Source organism: Delphinapterus leucas, chromosome 1, assembly GCF_059928025.1.
Source record: "Delphinapterus leucas isolate spDelLeu-1000000601 "Yukka" chromosome 1, BTC_Dleu_Yukka2, whole genome shotgun sequence".
NCBI lineage: Eukaryota > Metazoa > Chordata > Mammalia > Artiodactyla > Monodontidae > Delphinapterus > Delphinapterus leucas.
The window spans coordinates 189,704,118-189,722,294 of record NC_143129.1 but is presented as its reverse complement, the minus strand read 5'-3'; the positions used below and the strand labels follow the sequence as shown (position 1 = coordinate 189,722,294).

General features: G+C 51.8%; 1 protein-coding gene across 1 annotated transcript in view; it reads right to left on the bottom strand.

The window, feature by feature from the left end:
- Positions 1-18,177, bottom strand: part of CFAP74 (cilia and flagella associated protein 74) — a 60,056-nt gene that overhangs the window by 12,649 nt on the left and 29,230 nt on the right. Inside the window, 7 exon segments of the mRNA XM_089901910.1 lie at positions 1,131-1,264; positions 1,979-2,152; positions 2,616-2,703; positions 2,922-3,050; positions 5,322-5,443; positions 12,067-12,189; positions 12,593-12,669. Of these exon segments, the coding sequence (XP_089758036.1) occupies positions 1,131-1,264; positions 1,979-2,152; positions 2,616-2,703; positions 2,922-3,050; positions 5,322-5,443; positions 12,067-12,189; positions 12,593-12,669 (847 nt within the window).

Genomic DNA, 18,177 nt, shown 5'->3' with positions numbered 1-18,177 from the left:
AGCCTGTGCTCCGCAACGGCAGAGGCCACAGCAGTGAGAGGCCTGCGTACCGCAAAAAAAAAAAAAAAAAAGCCTAAATATTTATCTATTTATTTATCTATCTCCTCTGGGCTCCGCACGCCCTGCTTTAATCCCTGAGGTCTCACAGTTCGAGCTTTCCTAGCCTCCCCAAGACGGCTCCTGGCTGAGTTTTTGGCAGTTTCAATTTATACGTAGATAGTTCTTGAAGAAACACTAAACGCACATTCAATCAGCAAACATCTACGGAGCTTCTACCATAGGTCCTGAGCACTGAGGTTATCTCACAATCCCCTCTTTTCCTGGGGTTTGTTTTCCAGAGGCTGACAGCATTGTGAACAAGCCCAGAAGGGTCCCAGCCCACAGACGGGTCACTAAGTCTGAGGGGAGGGGCGGGCAGTGGGACGCAGCAGGGTGGCAGAGTCTGGTGCCTGGTTTCCTCCACGGGTTCTAACTCTGCACTTTGCTCCCAAAGATCACGACCGTGAACCCTTTCCTGCTTTCCCTCAGGTGTGTCAGATCCTGGGCCCGCCTGTCCCGCCATGGCCACGTGCCCGGCTGGAGGAGGGCGTCAGCCCGACCTTACCCAGGGCTGCCCAGGCCCCCAGCCAGGACCAGACAACAGCTTGGGCTGGAATGGGGGTGGGGACTGGAGGGGAAGGGAAGGAGAGGGGCAGGAGGGCTGGTTCCTCGGGGGCGGGACGCCCACCACATTCCAGACCAGAGGCTGCTGATCCCAAGTAGCAAGAGCCGGCCCTTGTGCCAGACCCCCTCCACGCCCAGTCCATTTCTCCCTCCCCAGCGCCTTCTTAGCCCCAGTTCTCAGGGTAGACACGGAGGCCAGGGAGGTCCAGAGACTGGCCCATCACACGGTGCGTGAGGGCAAGCGGGGCTCGTGCCCAGGGGATGCTCTGCACACTCATACACGCCCACAGGTGCACTCACACATGTGCACAGCACACATGCCTGCAAGGCAGCCTGGATCCCAGGCGTACGGACCTGGGTCTAAGCTTCCTGAGGCCGGCACTGTTGCCCAGCCTGGACGGCCAGGGGCGGCTCCTCCCAAGCTGGCTGCCAGGGCCCTCCATGTGCCCCCCTCCTGCCAAGCTCACCGGTTAATCTCTGACTTGCAGACGAGCTCGAAGTTGTACTCCTTGGCCTTGGTGGGCTGAAAGATTACGTCGAGTTGCAGAGTTTCCAGCGGCAGGATTGTCCCGAACCCATCATTGGGCTGGATGTCCACAAACTGGCAAACGGAAGACCATGGATGCCAAAGCGAAAACTCAGTGACCTGCTGGGGAGGGCCGCAGGGAGCCGGCACGGACATGCGTGTGGCCGGGGTGCAGCAGTGTGTGAGCGAGTGTGGACACGTGTGTGGCTACATGCATGTAAGATGCATGTAAGTGTGCTACATGGGTGTGAGCCCCTGTGTATGTGATCATGTGTGCAGGTGTGTGAGAGGGTGGTGTGCGTGCATGTGTGTGTGTGTCTGCCTGCATGTGAGCACCTGTGTATGTGAGTGTGTATACGTGCGAGTGTGCGTCTGCATGCATGTGAGCATGTGTGGATATGAGTGTGTGTATGCAGGCACATGTACACATGTGTGTGTGTGTCTGTGACTGTGTCCGCATGTACGTGAGCGGGCAGCGGGGGCCCCGGAGGAGTGAGGACAGCCAGGCCTGGGCCTCGTCTTGGCCGCCCTGCAGGGCCAGGCAGGCAAGAGTCCCGGAAAGAAGGGCGGGGAGAGGACTCTGGATCCTGAGGGTGCAGCGGGCGGACAGAGGGCAAGAGAGGCAGCGTGAGGTGGGAATGGGGCCGCGGGCATGAGGAGAGGGATGGCCAGAGAGGCGCCCCGGCCGAGGTGCCTGGAGGTGAGTGTGGAGTCCGGGAGTGGCTCAGGCGCCTGGACCCTGGGCAGCAGCCCATGCCCCAAACCTCCCGCTCTGACCACACGAGGCACCTTGGGGAGCCCGACGAAGCCAAACTCCTGGGGCAGGAGGGAGTGGTTGCAGAGGCTGACTTGGGTCCTGATGGCCTCGTAAATGGTGCAGTAGCCGAAGTCCACCCCCGAGGGGCTGAGCTCCAGGTCCGAGGTGGTGACTATGGCGTGGACAGTAAACCCCACGGGTTTGATCTGAAGTGCGGAGGGCAAGCGCATCCGGTCACCGAGGTCAGTTTACACAAGTGTTTCCAAAAATGAGAACAGCACCATCCTGGCTGTGAGCTGATGGCCGACGGTGCACCTTTCAGGGACACAACCCCTTCCCTGTTGGCCCCTGGCTTGGGACGGGCAGCACGGGCGGGCGGGTGCAGGAGTGCGTGTGTGCACACATGTGTGCACCTGTGCGTCTACGTGTGCGGTGCACTGTGTGCTCACATGTGGCGTGTGTACGGAGGATGTGCGCACTCCTGGGCACCTGGATCTGAGTGTGGGGCGGACTGTACACATGTGTGTGTTTGGGTGCCCCGGGGACAGCCCTGCCGGCCCTGGACAGCACTTGGGGCCTCTCTCCGATCCACAAAGACGCTCCCTCCGTCTCCCCCGTGCCCTCTGCTCCCCAAGGGCGCCCGCGCTCCCAGAAGTGCCCCACACAGACCTGGTCAGCCACCCGGATAGTCATCGGGGCCTCCAGGACTCTGCTTTCCTTGTCAAAATACTTCCCGGCATCTTCTGGGAGGGAGCGTCTGAAAGAGACAGGAGGCACTTGAATGTTCTTTTCTTCTTTATATTTGCGAAATGACAAAATGCTGAACTATGAGTGTGTTTTGAAGTCAGACGAGAGCTAGAAATTACATAAAAGGTAAGAAACACAGGAGCCACGATGTGGGCGTCGAGCCAGCTTCCGGCTCTCATCTAGAGTCCCCCCCACCCCCGGGTGGAGGGACCCCGCTGCGCCACGCACCTGGGCAGGAACTTGAGCCGCACCGAGTAGGACGACAGGGCCTGGATGCAGCCGGTCTTGGGCAGGAGCTCCAGGTGGCCCTGCAGCCCCTTGCACACCTCGAAGTTCAGGCGCAGGGCCGCCTTTGACCTGCAGCGCCCGAGGGCCGGGCGGGCGACGCCGCGTTTGGTCCCTGCGGGTCGGCCTGTACCCACCCCCCAGGGCCCAGGGCACACCCTCCCAGATGCCCCCCACCCCCTACTGTCGGAGAGTCTTCAGAGCCCTGCTCGCCAAGGGCAGGTTTTCCTGAAGTGACATCTGCTGAGGAATCCTTACAAATAAAAACATCGCAACTGAAAGGCGCCCAGTCGGTTCTCAGAAACCTAGTGTTTTCTGGGAAGACCCTCGCCGGGCAGGTGCTGGGTGCAGGGACCTGGGGGGTGGGCGCCGGCCCTCCCAGAGTTTTGCCCTCCCCGTCCAGGCGTGGGCACGTGCCAGCACGAGCCCTGCAGGACGCTCGGGAGGTCCCCAGACGGCCAGGCCTTGGCCAGTGACCGCAGTTTCCCCAATTTTTGTCCCTGTTTTCAACTCAGGGCCAGCCAGAGAAGCCAGATGTGCCCCCAACCAGCCACGTGGGGCGCCCCATCCTAGCCACCCCAGGCCACAGCCCCGATCGGTGCGCTGCCCCTCCCCTCCTGCCTTCCAGTCTCCAGGAAGAAAGGTGATGGGCAAGCTGCCCCAGGCCTTCCTGGGCTGCCCGGGAACCCTGAGCCATGGTCCAGAGCCTCCCAGGCCTTCCAGCCCCTTCTTAACTGCCTGGGGCGATTGTTGCCTGCCTCGTGGCTGCTGGGGCCTCACCCTGAGGGCTGAGCCCCTCTGCAAGGAGAGCCCACAGCCAGACAGGGACCCCTGGGAGATCCACGGGCTCCTGGGTGCTCCTGGCCTAGGAGGAGTAAAAGGGGGCCCCTTTGACCTCTGACCTCCAGTGTCACCAAGCCCCTCCCCTCAGTGACCTCTGGCCCCAGTGTCACCCAGCACTGGGTGTCCCCTGCCATGGAATGTGCCCAGACTGGCCCTCCCGCCCTCAGCAGGCAGCAGCCCCGCCCAGGTTCCCGTGCTGGCTGGGCTCCTCCTTGAGCAGCTGTTAATGTGACCAGGGTCATTGCGAACGAGCTCCTTTGCTACACCTGTGTCCGTAAACCCGGTAAATTAAACAAGTGAGTAATGCTGAATTCTAAAATTACTCAACAGGGACTTCCCTGGTGGTCCAGTGGTTAAGACTTCGCCTTCCAGTGCAAGGGGTGCGGGTTTGATCCCTGGTCGGGGAGCTAGGATCCCACGTGCCTCGCGGCCAAAAAACCAAAACATTAAACAGAAGCAATATTGTAACAAATTCAATAAAGACTTTAAAAATGGTCCACGTTAAAAAAAGTCTTTAAAAAAATATAATAAAATCACTCAACAAATGTACGACGTCGAGCCTGTGGCTTGGGGAGGGGCTGAGAAACCACAACTCCCCCCACCCCCCGGCTCCCCGTCACCACCCTGCCCAGGAGTGGACACGCTCTGTGTCCCGAGGTAAACTGACCAGAGCCCTGCAAAACCTAGTTTCCTGAACAAATCCACCTGAGTCCTGTCCCGAGTTCCCAGCTCCCCGGTGAGAACAGGCCCCCTGACGTTTGCAGTGCTGAGGCCCAGGGACCCAGCGGCTGGCGCACGTGCCAGTCCGTTTCCACCCAGGCCGCCCATCGCCCCCCCACCCCGCCCCCAGGCTGGAAGCGGGGCCCCGTGTGTCAGCAGCCTGCCAGGTACGCAGGTGTGTTTGGTTAATGAAAACCCATTAAGCTCTAACTGTAGAATTTGCCTGCTTTTCTCCATGTAATTGAATTTCACTAAAAATTAAAAAGAGCGTAAAAAAGAAATGACAACAGTGGTGTCCGGACGCCCTTGCAAAACACTGCGAGTGAAACATGCTTCTTGTCTTGGGGCTCCGTCCATGGTCCTTCAGAGGACATGCCTCCTTCCCTGTCTGTGTCTGAGAGGGGCCTGGCCTGGCCATGTTGGGGGCGAGCTCCCCAGAGACGCAGGGGTGACAACACTGACTTACTCTCACGGTTCTGAAGGTCAGAACCGGACACAGTCTCCCGGGGCGGAAGCCCAGCTGCGGTCAGGGCTGGTCCCCTGAGAGGCTCCGTGGGGAATCGTTTCCTGGCTTTTCCAGCTTCTGGAGGCACCGTGTCCCTTGGCTCGTGGCCCCTGTCCCATCTTCAAGGCCAGCAGCCTAGCATCTGCCAACCTCTGTCTGACTCTGGCCCTCCAGCCTCCCTCCTGTGACAGCCCTGGGATTCCAGTGGGCCCTCGGGGTAACCCCAGGTGACCCCCACCCCGAGGTCCGTGACCTCACCCCCGCCGAGGGCTCACCGTGTGTGGACGAGGATGGAGTCCTGATACAGCCGGTCGTACATGCAGATCTTCAGGTCTACGTTGGGCTTTGGCACCCAGACTGGCACGTCGATAGCAACACCGACGACTTTGAAATATAACTGAATTTGAACATGAAAATCCGACAGCACGTATTTCCATCAGCAGAGCAGGCGGTGACCGTGAGTACTAACGCAGAGCTCAGCGGCAGTGTTTTGTGACTCTTACAAAAACTGGAAGGTTAATAATTAAACTGGCCATGTTTTGGAGATCTATGGCACTTTTTATATCATATAATTTAAACAATCCTTTTTATTTTCAAAATTTTTAAACATAAAAAGATAGAATGGTACGATGGATGGTCATGTACCCACCACGCAGCTTCATAAATATCAACATTTTTAGCTGTTTAAAAAAACCCGGGCTTCCCTGGTGGTTCAGTGGTTAAGAGTCCGCCTGCCAATGCACGGGACACGGGTTCGAGCCCTGGTCCGGGAAGATCCCACATGCCACAGAGCAACTAAGCCCGTGCGCCACAAATACTGAGCCTGTGCTCTAGGGTCTGCGAGCCACAACTACTGAGCCTGTGTGCCACAACTACTGAAGCCCTCACGCCTAGAGCCTGTGCTCCGCAACAAGAGAAGCCACCGCAAGGAGAAGCCCGCGCACCGCAATGAAGAGTAGCCCCCGCTCGCCACAACTAGAGGAAGCCGCGTGCAGCAACGAAGACTCAATACGGCCAAAAATAAAACAAACAAATAAATAAATAAATTTATCGAAAAAAACCAACAGCCGTTTTACTGCAGACTCATGCATCACACAGGCAGTACACGCAGCTGATACAAACGGAAGCTCAGGGCTCGCGAAGGGCCCAGGAGGCACGTGCTTCTCCCCACCTCGGACCCTGGTGTCGGCTTCCTGCAGTCAGACCAGGATGTCCTGCAGAGAGAGCCTGTGCACAGCAGCCCCCCTCAGGCAGGAACAGTGACCACCAGCCCACACAACTGGGTGGAGGGCTTCCCTTTCTACCACCTGCAGGACCGTGACCTTAGAACACACCAGCGCCGGATCCGAGGCCACAGGGTCACTGAAACATACAACCCATTTCCAGGGCCAGAGACAAGATGGACAGAATAAAAAGAAAGCACGTCCAGAGAAATGGAGCAGCTGGGAGACTCAGGAGGGGATTTGAGGAGAAGCACGGCCACCTCACTCAAAGGCAGTGGTGACAGCAGGTGAACGCTGATCCACCAAGGGGGGCGGGCGGGGGCTGCTGCCGAGAGGCGCTGAGGCCCGGAGCAGCGTCCTGACTGCACGGCCAGGCAGGTCACAAAGAGGCTGGTCCCGCCGGCACCGGAATCAGGGCCAGGCGAGCAGGCGGACACATGCGGTGACACGTGACACACGAGGTCGGGGGACAGGCGTCCGTGAAGCAGATGGGGTGGTCGGCACAGGAAGGCCCCGTCTACAGAGGAGCTAGCCAGGGAGGGTGAGAAAGGCACAGACACGGAAACGAAGGGCCAGTCTGCGCTGGGGCCATCCTCACGCGGAGACCGTGGGCAGCGTCCTCACACCCCTGGACGGGAGGGGTTTCACAGGCCGGCAGAACCCAGCACCTGTCACGAGGGACCCATCTCAGGAAAGCAGGCGGGCAGAGTGGGAATCCAGATCCCATTCACCCCTGGAGGCCGGGAGCCGCCCCAGGGGCTGCGTGTGTACCACCCCCAGGTGAGGAGGTGGGGTAGGAGAGTGGTCAGGGTGTTCACTGCCCCGGCTCGTCTGGCAGGGCCCCCGTGGGCTGGAGTATCCTTGACCTGAGGTCACAGCCCCAGCCAGGCCATCCTCTCCAAGTGCTCAGTTACCCAGGTCTGGTCCCTGTTCCTTCCTGACACCACAGCAGGGGCTCTGTGGGGACCTATGGGGCTACCGCGGGGAACTGTGGGACTCCATGGTTACTGTGGACGTGTGGGAACAGTGTGAGTATTATGGTACACTGTGGGGGATTGTAGGGTATGGCCTATTCCTTGGGGTTTCCGTTACAAATAAATAAATATTGTGTCTCAAATCCCTGGCCCCTGACAGACTCATTCCTATATGGGAAACACACCAGAGCAGAGACTCCTGATGGCGAGGGGAGAGGAGAGCGTGGTGAGCACAGGATCATCAAATGGTCACACCTGGACATGGCCACCTGCCTGGAATCGTGGACCACGGTGTTGGGTCAGAACTCCTGAAGCAGTGGGGGCAGAGTCGGAGGAGATGCTAATAATTCTAATGACAGTTAAGTGAAACCGAGACATTGAGGGCCAAGAAAGAGGGTAAATAAAAGGGACCCCAAATCATGTTTTATTTTGGTCATAAGGAAGTGGTGGTGGAGTGAACTGCTGGGGTACCAACCGTCTTGGAGGAGTGTCCTCTTGCACTTAAGAAATAGAAATTCGGGGCTTCCCTGCTGGCACAGGGGTTAAGAATTTGCCTGCCTGTAGGGGACGTGGGTTTGAGCCCTGGTCTGGGAAGATCCCACATGCCATGGATCAACTAAGCCCGTGTGCCACAACTACTGAGCCTGCGCTCTAGAGCCTGCGAGCCACAGCTACTGAGCCTGTGTGCCACAACTGCTGAAGCCTGCATGCCTAGAGCCTGTGCTCCGCAACAAGAGAAGCCACTGCAATGAGACGCCCACGCACCACAATGAAGAGTAGCCCCCGCTCGCCACAATAGAGAAAGCCCACGCATAGCAACAAAGACCCAATGCAGCCAAAAAAAAAAAAAAAAAATTTATAAAAAAAAAAAAAGAAATAGAAAGTCATGTGGGATTTAAGGGCTGGGAAAGGGGAGGGGACTGTTCATTGAATGAAAGTAGAATTTCCAAATAACAGGGAAAAAAGGAATAAGTAGCAACTTGATCAAACCAATGAAAACAAGAAAACTGAAAGTGAGGAAACCATATGATAAAATGAATAGTAGACAAAACTAATGGAAGTAGTAAAACAAAGGGTCAATATTATGCTGCAAATGCACTGGATTCTCCCCCTAAAGGCAGACAACATTAGTCTGGGTCCACAGACAAAACCTGGCTCCTTAAAAGACACACGAAGTCATTAAAAAAGGATAAATATCGGCCGGGCGGGGGGGAGGACAAAGGGATATGAGGTGAAGGTGAAGCAGAGGAAAGCAGGAGTGGCCCTGTCGTTATTGTGGGATCAGCTGGATATAGAGGTGCCATGAGCAGCAGGATGAAGGGGGATGTTTGGTTCTGGTGAAAGGCACAATTCACGATAAGAAAACAACTATAAACCCTCATGCATGAAACAATAAAGCAGCCGAACAGAGCCCTCTTGCACTGTTGGTGGGAATGTAAATTGATACAGCCACTATGGAGAACAGTATGGAGGTTCCTTAAAAAAATAAAAATAAAATTACCATACGACCCAGCAATCCCACTACTGGGCATATACCCTGAGAAAACCATAATTCAAAAAGAGTCATGTACCCCAACGTTCATTGCAGCTCTATTTACAATAGCCAGGACATGGAAGCAACCTAAGTGTCCATCGACAGATGAATGGATAAAGAAGATGTGGCACATATATACAGTGGAATATTACTCAGCCATAAAAAAAAGAAACTGAGTTATTTATAGTGAGGTGGATGGACCTAGAGACTGTCATACAGAGTGAAGTAAGTCAGAAAGAGAAAAACAAATGCCGTATGCTAACACATATATATGGAATCTAAAAAAAAAAAGAAAATGGTTCTGAAGAACCTAGGGGCAGGATAGGAATAAAGACGCAGACATAGAGAATGGACCTGAGGACACGGTGAGAGGGAAGGGTAAGCTGGGACGAAGTGAGAGAGTAGCATGGACATATACACACTACCAAATGTAAAATAGATAGCTAGTGGGAAGCAGCCGCATAGCACAGGGAGATCAGTTCGGTGCTTTGTGACTACCTAGAGGGGTGGGATAGGGAGGGTGGGAGGGAGACACAAGAGGGAGGAGATATGGGGATATATGTGTACGTATAGCTGATTCACTTTGTTATAAAGCAGAAACTAACACACCATTGTACTGTGTTATACTGAGCAGTTATACTCCAATATAACTGAGCAGTTATACTCCAATAAAGATGTTAAAAAAAAAAGTGTAAGGAGAACTTGTCAAAGATCGGGTCATAAGGGAAGATAGATGTGTGGAAGGAACATGGAGGGAAGCCAAAGCATCTTGACAAAGAAGAACAAAGCTGGGGTAATCATCCTCCCTGAACTCCAGACTATACTGCAAAGCTACAAGCATCAAAACTGCATGGTACTGGCACAAAAAGAGACACATAGATCAATGAAACAGGAAAGAGAGCCCAGAGATAAACCCATGCACTTATGGTCACCTAATCTATGACAAAGGATGAAAGAACATACAATGGAGAAAAGACAATCTCTTCAACAAGTGGTGCTGGGAAAACTGGACAGTTACATGTAAAAGAATGAAATTAGAACATTCTCTAACACCATACACAAAAATACACTCAAAATGTATTGAAGACCTAAATGTAAGACCGGAAGCTATAAAACTCTTAGAAGAAAATGTAGGCAGAACACTCTTTGACATAAATTGTAGCAGTATTTTTTGGAATCTGTCTCCCAAGGCAAAGGAAACAAAAGCAAAAATAAACAAATGGGACCTAATTAAACATAAAAGCTTTTGTGCAGTGAAAGAAACCACTGACAAAATTGAAAAGACAACCTACTGAATGGGAGAAAATATTTGCAAATGATATGAATGATAAGGGATTAATATCCAAAATATATATGACAGCTCATACAACCCAATATCAAAAAACAAACGACCTAATTAAAAAATGAGCAGAAGGGAATTCCCTGGTGGTCCAGTGGTTAGGAATCCACGCTTCCACTGCAGGGAGCCCGGGTTTGATCCCTGGTCAGGGAACTAAGATCCCACATGCTGTGTGGCATGGCCAATAAAATAAAAAATAAACAAGTTAAAAAAAAAATGAGTAGAAGACCTGAATAGACATTTTTCCAAAGAGGACATGCACATGGTCAACAGGCACATAAAAAGATTCTCAGCATTGACAACTATCAGGGAAATCCAAATCAAAGCCACAATGAGATATCACCTCACACCTGTCAGAATGGCTTTCATCAAAAAGTCTACAAATAACAAGCGTTGGAGAGGATGTGGAGAAAAGGGAGCCCTCGTGCACTGCTGGTGGGAATGTAAACTAGCGCAATCACTGTGTAAAACAGAGTGGAAATTCCTCAGAAAGCTAAAAATATAACCACCGTATGACCCAGCAACTCCACTCTTGGGTATACACCTGCAAGAAACAAAAACACTAATTTGAAAAGATACATGCACCCCAGTGTTCATGGCAGCATTACTTACAATAGCTAAGATATGGGAGCAACCTAGGTGTCCATCAACAGAGGAATGGATGAAGAAGACATGGTGCATATATACAACAGAATACTACTCAGCCATGAAAAGAATGAAACCCTGACGTTTGCAGCCACATGGACGGACCTAGAGGGTATCATGCTTAGTGAAGTAAGTCAGACAGAGAAAGACAAACACTGTATGTTATCACTTATATGTGGAATCTAGAAAATAAAACAACTGAATGAATATAACAAAACAGAAACAGACACACAGATATAGAGGACAAACTAGTGGGTACCAGTGGGGAGAAGGGTCAGGGGAGGGGCAAGATAGGGGTACAGGATTAAGGGACACAAACTACTATGTATAAAATAGATAAGCTACAGGGACTTCCCTGGTGGTCCAGTGGCTAAGACTCTGCACTCCCAATGCAGGGGGCCCAGATTCGATCCCTGGTCTGAGAACTAGATCCCGCATGCTGCAACTAAAAGATCCTGCATGGCACAACTAAGACCCGGCGCAGCCAAATAAATAATAAATAAATATTTTAAAACATAGATAAGCTGCAAGGATATACGGGACAGCACGGGGACTATAACTGAATTGCATAACTTTTTTTTTTTTTTGGCTGCACTGCATGGCTTGGGGGATCTTAGTTCCCCGACCAGGGATTGAACCCGGGCCCACAGCAGTGAAAGTGCTGAGTCGTAACCACTGGACCACCGGGGAGTTCCCTATAATGGCTTTAAATGGAATATAATCTATAGAATTTTTGAATCACTATGCTGTACACCTGTAACTAAAAAAAATACCTCCACAAACTCAAAATCCTAGTAAGAAACAAAATACAATAGAAAAATTGGCAAATGACTTGAAAAAAAAAAAACCCACGGAGGGGTATGAATAATGTGAATAATCCAGCTAATAAATCTGTTTACAGACATTAAATACACTTTCTTCATATGCACATTTCATACGTATAAAATCAATCTTGCCTTTGGTCACAAAGAAAACTAACAAATTAAAAAAAAGACTTAGCCGGTTATATTGTCTGAGCATAATTCAACTTAATAAACTTACAACAAATCTAAAAAGTAATGATGACAAATTTTAACTACTGGGAAATTAAGAAAGACATCCCTAGTGATTAAGTGCAAGGTGTGTGTGCGTGTGTGTGTGTGCATGTGTGTTCACAGGTGTGAATGTGTTGGCTATGTTGCCAGCCATGTGTGCCACTGACTAGCCATGCAAGCGCGGGCAGTGCGGGCAGCAGCCTCACGTGGTCGTGGTGGAGGGAGCGCAGAGGGCGGGGACCCCGTGCCCAGGGAGCAGCAGGGTACTCACGGTCGGGCACTGCTGATTCTTAAACACGACCTTGAACCTGGTGGAGACCGTTCCCGGGACAATCGGGGTGAAGATGACGGGCACTTTGATGGTGCTGAAGGGGCCAATCTCCCCCTCTGTTATCTGCACGGCAAGAGAGGTGGGCAGGGCCGCTCAGCCTTCACGTTCCCGTCATGGTGTCTCCCGTGGCCTCACTACAGCCGGGTCACTGCGGGGGCGAGTGGTGGCAGCCCCCATGTGTGCACTCGCTCTCCTGATGACACGGTCCTTGCACACACATGCACAGCCCCCACGCTCTGGCTGGGAAGGCCCTGCATTGGTGTCTCCTCTGAGCTGGACTAGGGGTACCCAGGGCCCTGCCTCTGTGGCTCTGGACCCGCCCGGCCCCAGCCTGAGACAGGGCAGCCGGACACCGGCTGAGACAGCTAACTGCCCAGAGGAGGTGAGTCCAGCGGCCAGACTAGTCTAGTCCGGCTCTGGTCAGATGGACAGACCACCCTGGGGGCCGGAAGAAGGTGGGCCTGACCTCTCCCAGTGAGAACTCCGTCTGTTCCTCGTTGGGAGGTACAGTCACGATGGTGGTCAAGGTCACTCCCTCTGATTCTGGAAGAGAGGGGGTCCAGGTGTGAGGCTGGCCAGGCATGGCTGGGCAGCTCTGCCACACCCGAGGCGTGGCCACCCCCAACCTGGCCTCCCGGGGCCGTGAGGCCCGAGGGGGAGCTGGGGCGCTAGGGCACCATCCGGCCCCCTCCCTCTCCCAGACCAGGTGCTGTTCTGGGGCTCGTGGGGGCCACCCCAGCCCTCCTGCGCAGACAGCTCCTCCTGACAATACCATCTCCAGCAACCCCACCCTTTCCCAGGGCTAGGGGCCACAGAAGGCTATCACTGTGGCCCCAGGTTTGCATGGATGTGCCCCCGCAGACCCCCTCCCCCCGTGGCCATCTCCTGGTCAGGGACCTCGGGAACTCCCAGCTCAAGCCCCAGGCCTGGGGCTTCTCAGGTGGACTTGGACAGTGGGCACTGCGACCTCTGGAGCAGGAGGCTGGGGTGGGAGAGGGTCCCTAGTTGCCCAAAGCCCCAGCGCAGGGAAGGGGGTGGGTGAAGGATGCTGGCCCCAGGGCGGCCCGGTGGGTGCATTGGCCTGAGAGCAGCGCATTGGAGAGGGGACAGCCGAGAAGTAGACCATCTGGGGCTTCACTTCAAAGCAGGAGGAGTGGAAAGTGGGCTCAAGGGGGTTTGTATGAAGAGGAGGAAACAGCAGGGTGCTGTGTCAGGGCTGGGCCAGGGTGGGGCGTGGGGAGGGGGTCAGCCATTTCCCAGGGACCCACCGGAGCCCGAGAGGCTGCTGAGCTCTGGAAATGTAACACAATGTCCACTTTCAGATGATAATAACATGTTCGCAGCCTCATTTTCACACTCATTTGGCCTTGTCTGTGTGCACGTTGCCTGCATGTTTTGAACATCTCTTCCCCACTGGTGGGCCATGGATCCCGGCCCGCCCCTCGGGATTTGGGGGGGCACCCCAAGAATGGCAGGCCATCCATCAGGAAGGGTAGACCCTGTTTCCTCTCAACTGAGAAGGTCTTCCTGTTGACTTTGCAAGTGAACAGACCCAGTTTGATAGGAGAGGTGAAGGTCAGCGTCCTTTCTGAGTCCTTCCCCAGCTGGGCTGCCAGGCTGGCCCTGTGGAGACCCCAGGTGCACTGCTGCGGCCTGCCCCAGGCCACCACAGGGCGGTATGCACCATTTCTGGGGCCTGGGGTTGTAAAGGCAGAGGCCCCCAGTTCTGGCTCCTCCAATGTGGCAGACTTCCCATGCAGCCAGCAGCTATGACTGTCACCAGGTTGGGTGGGGGCGAGTGGGCCAGCTGGCTCCCACCACCCCACTGTTTACGTCCTTGTCTGCTTCAGGAGTTACCTTGGTGAGAGCCCAGACCTGGGCCCACGGGGTCCTTCCCTATGCCCTGAGTCCAGGCCAGACCCTGGGGTCAGCTGCTTCATCTTGCATGGATGCTGGCTGGGGTCACTTGGTGACCCAGGGTGGAATCGTGTTGGTCAGTTTGCTGGGAATACGGTGTGCTTCCACTAATTCTAGAATCAGGCTTGTTAACGATTAGGAAGACTTTCATTAATTATGTGTGCAGTGTATCTGCTCCATGCGTCCACTCACTTCCTGGAGTTAGAGGCATTTTGACATTTTAGAACATTCTCAGCAAGTAGCTCTTTAAATACTGTCTTTTCCTGATTCCAACGGACAAGTCGCTCCTTACTCATCCTCAACAGTACACATGTTGTACTGCTTCTTTCATGTTTCCATCTCTATCTTCTAGTTCCCTAATTGTCTCTTCAGCAGTGTCTAATCCACAGTTTAGCCCAGTGATTGGGGTTTTGTTTGTTTTCAGTGATCATATTCTTACTGCTAGAAGTTTTATTTGGTTCATTTTGTTTATTTTTTTTAAAAGAATAAACTTATTTATTTTTGGTTGTGTTGGGTCTTCGTTGCTGCGCGCGGGCTTTCTTTAGTTGTGGCGAGCGGGGCTACTCTTTGCTGTGGTGCGCGGGCATCTCATTGCGGTGGCTTCTCTTGTTGCAGAGCACAGGCTCTAGAGCACAGGCTCACTAGTTGTGGCTCATGGGCTTAGTTGCTCCGCGGCATGTGGGATCTTCCCGGACCAGGTCTACGAACCCATGTCCCCTGCATTGGCAGGCAGATTCTTAACCACTGCGCCACCAGGGAAGTCCTTCATTTCAATTCTACTTGATCTTATTCCTTTGTGATATTTTTCAAAGTATTAAGTGTGCTTATTTTATTTTCAATGTCTGATCATATAATGTCTGAAGCATGCAAGATCGTAATGCTCTCTGTCGTTTGTGTTGAGGGATTTCTCTCCCATTTCTTTTTTTTTAGTGTAAACTTCTGAAAGCTTTGACAAATGCATACAGGGTGTATCCCCCACCACAATCAAGATACAGAACGTTTCCATCACCTCCCACCCCAGCTCTCCCTGTGCCCCTTAGTAGTCAATCCCTCCCCGGCTCCTGGCAACCACTGGTCTGTGTTCTGTCTCTACAGTTTTGCCTTTTCCAGAATGACACATAAATGGAATCACATGGTTTGCAGTTTTCTGCGTCTGACGTTTTTCATTAGTGTGATGTCGTGAGGTGCATCCGTGTTGTGTGTGGGTCCCCAGTTCATTCCTTTTCATTGCTGAGTAGCGCTGCAGAGCAGAGAGGTGCCAGGTTGTTTATCCACTCACCAGGCAGCAGACGTGGGCAATCACAAAGAATCCCTCTACATGAATTCACATGCAGGTTTCTGTTTGAATTTCGTTTTCATTTCTTTGGGTAAGTACCTAGGAGTGGGGTTTCTGGGTTGTACGGGGTTTGTTCGACTTTATAAGAAATTGCTGAACTGCTCTCCACAGTGGCTACAGCACTGCGCACTCCCAGCAGCAACGGACGAGAGTCACGGCAGCCCCTCACCAGCACTTGCTTCTGTCAGGGGCTGGGGTTTAATCTCGCCCTTCTAACAGGCGTGTAGTGACGGCCCATTGTGGTTCTAACTTGTTTTTCCGTCTGTCTACTGTTGTCGAGTCTTTTCATGTGCTTACTTGCCATCTACACATCTTCTTTGGTCAAGTGTCTGTTCAAGTCATTTGCCCATTTGAAAACTGGGTTATTTGTTTTCTAATTGAGGTTTCAAAGTTCTTTATACATTTTGGATCTGTTCTTTTTTTTTTTTTTTTACATCTTTATTGGAGTATAATTGCTTTACAATGGTGTGTTAGTTTCTGCTTTATAACAAAGTGAATCAGTTATACATATACGTATGTTCCCATATCCCCTCCCTCTTACGTCTCCCTCCCTCCCACCCTCCCTATCCCACCCCTCTAGATGGTCACAAAGCACCGAGCTGATCTCCCTGTGCTATGCGGCTGCTTCCCACTAGCTATCTACCTTACGTTTGGTAGTGTATATATGTCCATGCCACTCTCTCACTTTGTCACAGCTCACCCTTCCCCCTCCCCATATCCTCAAGTCCATTCTCTAGTAGGTCTGTGTCTTTATTCCTGTCTTACCCCTAGGTTCTTCATGACATTTTTTTTTCTTAAATTCCATATATATGTGTCAGCATACGTATTTGTCTTTCTCTTTCTGACTTACTTGGATCAGTTCTTTATCAGATCCGTGATTTGCTAATATTTTCTGCCAGTCAGTGGCTTATCTTTTTCTTTTTTTGCGGTACGCGGGCCTCTCACTGCTGTGGCCTCTCTCGTTGCAGAGCACAGGCTCCAGATGTGCAGGCCCAGCGGCCATGGCTCACGGGCCCAGCCGCTCCGCGGCATGTGGGATCTTCCCGGACCAGGGCACGAACCTGCGTCCCCTGCATCGGCAGGCGGACTCTCAACCACTGCGCCACCAGGGAAGCCCTCAGTGGCTTATCTTTCATTCTCTTAACAGTCTGTTTAGAAGATCAGATAGTTTTAGTTTTGATGAAGTCCAGAGGTTTTTTTTTTTTTTGGATGTACAGTTTACAGTTTAAACTGTACAGTTTAAAGAATGGATCATGCTTTTGATGTCATATCTAAGAAATCTTTGCCCAAACCAAGGTTACACAGATTTTCTCCTATGTTTCTTTTAGAAGTTTTATGATTTTAGGCTTTACATTTAGATCTATGATTTTGAGCAGCTTTTGTTTACAGCGAGAGGAATGGATGGAGGTTAATTTGGGAGCATATGTTTATCTAATTGTTAAGGTCTCATTTGAGGACAAGACTTTCTTTCTCCAAGGAATTACCTTTGCATATTTGTGTGGGTCTATTTTTGGACCCTTTATCCTGTCGCACTGAAACCCTATGTCTCTCTCTCTGCCATATCACGCTATGTGTTACTCCAGCTTTAGAGGAAGTCTTGAAATCAGGTAGTCTGAGTCTTCTAACTTTGTTCTTTTTCAAAATTGTTTGTTATTTTAGGTCCTTTAGATTTCTATATAAATTTTATTTGTTTAAAAAATTTTATTTATTATTTATTTTGGCTGCACTGAGTCTTAGTGGCAGCACACAGAATCTTTAGTTGCAGCATGCATGTGGGATCTAGTTCCCCGACCAGGGATCGAACCCAGGCCCCCTGCATTGGGAGCTCGGAGTCTTACCCACTGGACCACCAAAGAAGTCCCTCCATATAAATTTTAGAATCAGCTTGTCAATTCCCATAAAAAGCCCTGCTAGATTTTGATTAGAATTGCATTCATCTACAGCCAGTTTGGGGAGAACTGACCTCTTAACAATATTGAGTCTTTCCATCCACAAGCTCCATGGATCTCCCAATTTATTGAGGCTTTTGATTTCTTTCATCAGAGTTTTGTAGTTTTCAGCATACAGACCCTGAACATTTTTTCTTAGCTTTATAACTTACTAGTTCATGTTTCTGGTGCTATTATAAATGATACTTATAAAAATTTAATTTCCAATTGTTAATTTCTATCTAGAAAGATGCTTGATTTTTGTATATTGTATCCTGTGACCTCGCTAAACGCACTAGTTCTGTAACTTTTGGGGGATTCTTTGAGATATTCTAGATAGACAGTCATGTTGTCTGTGAATAAAGCTGATTTTATTTTTTTCTTTTCAAACTTTATTTCTTTTATTTCCTTTTCTTGCCTTATTGCACTGAATAGCTATGAGTGAATGAACATCTTTGCTGTACTCCCAACCTTCAGGAGAAGCATCCAATCTTTCATCAAGTATGATGTTAACTGTTAGGTTTAGTTTTTTTGTTTTTTTTTTGCGGTATGCGGGCCTCTCACTGTTGTGGCCTCTCCCGTCGCAGAGCGCAGGCTCCGGACGCGCAGGCTCAGCGGCCATGGCTCACGGGCCCAGCCGCTCCGCGGCATGTGGGATCCTCCCGGACCGGGGCACGAACCCGCGTCCCCTGCATCGGCAGGCGGCCTCGCGACCACTGCGCCACCAGGGAAGCCCCATATTGGATGAGTTTGGATGCTGAACCAGCCTTGTTCTGGGCCAGCAGGTCTCAGGGGCCCACGCTGGGAGCTGCACAGCTGATGTGAGGACCCCCACGAACCTCCCGTGGGGGGTGGCCCAAACTCCACTCG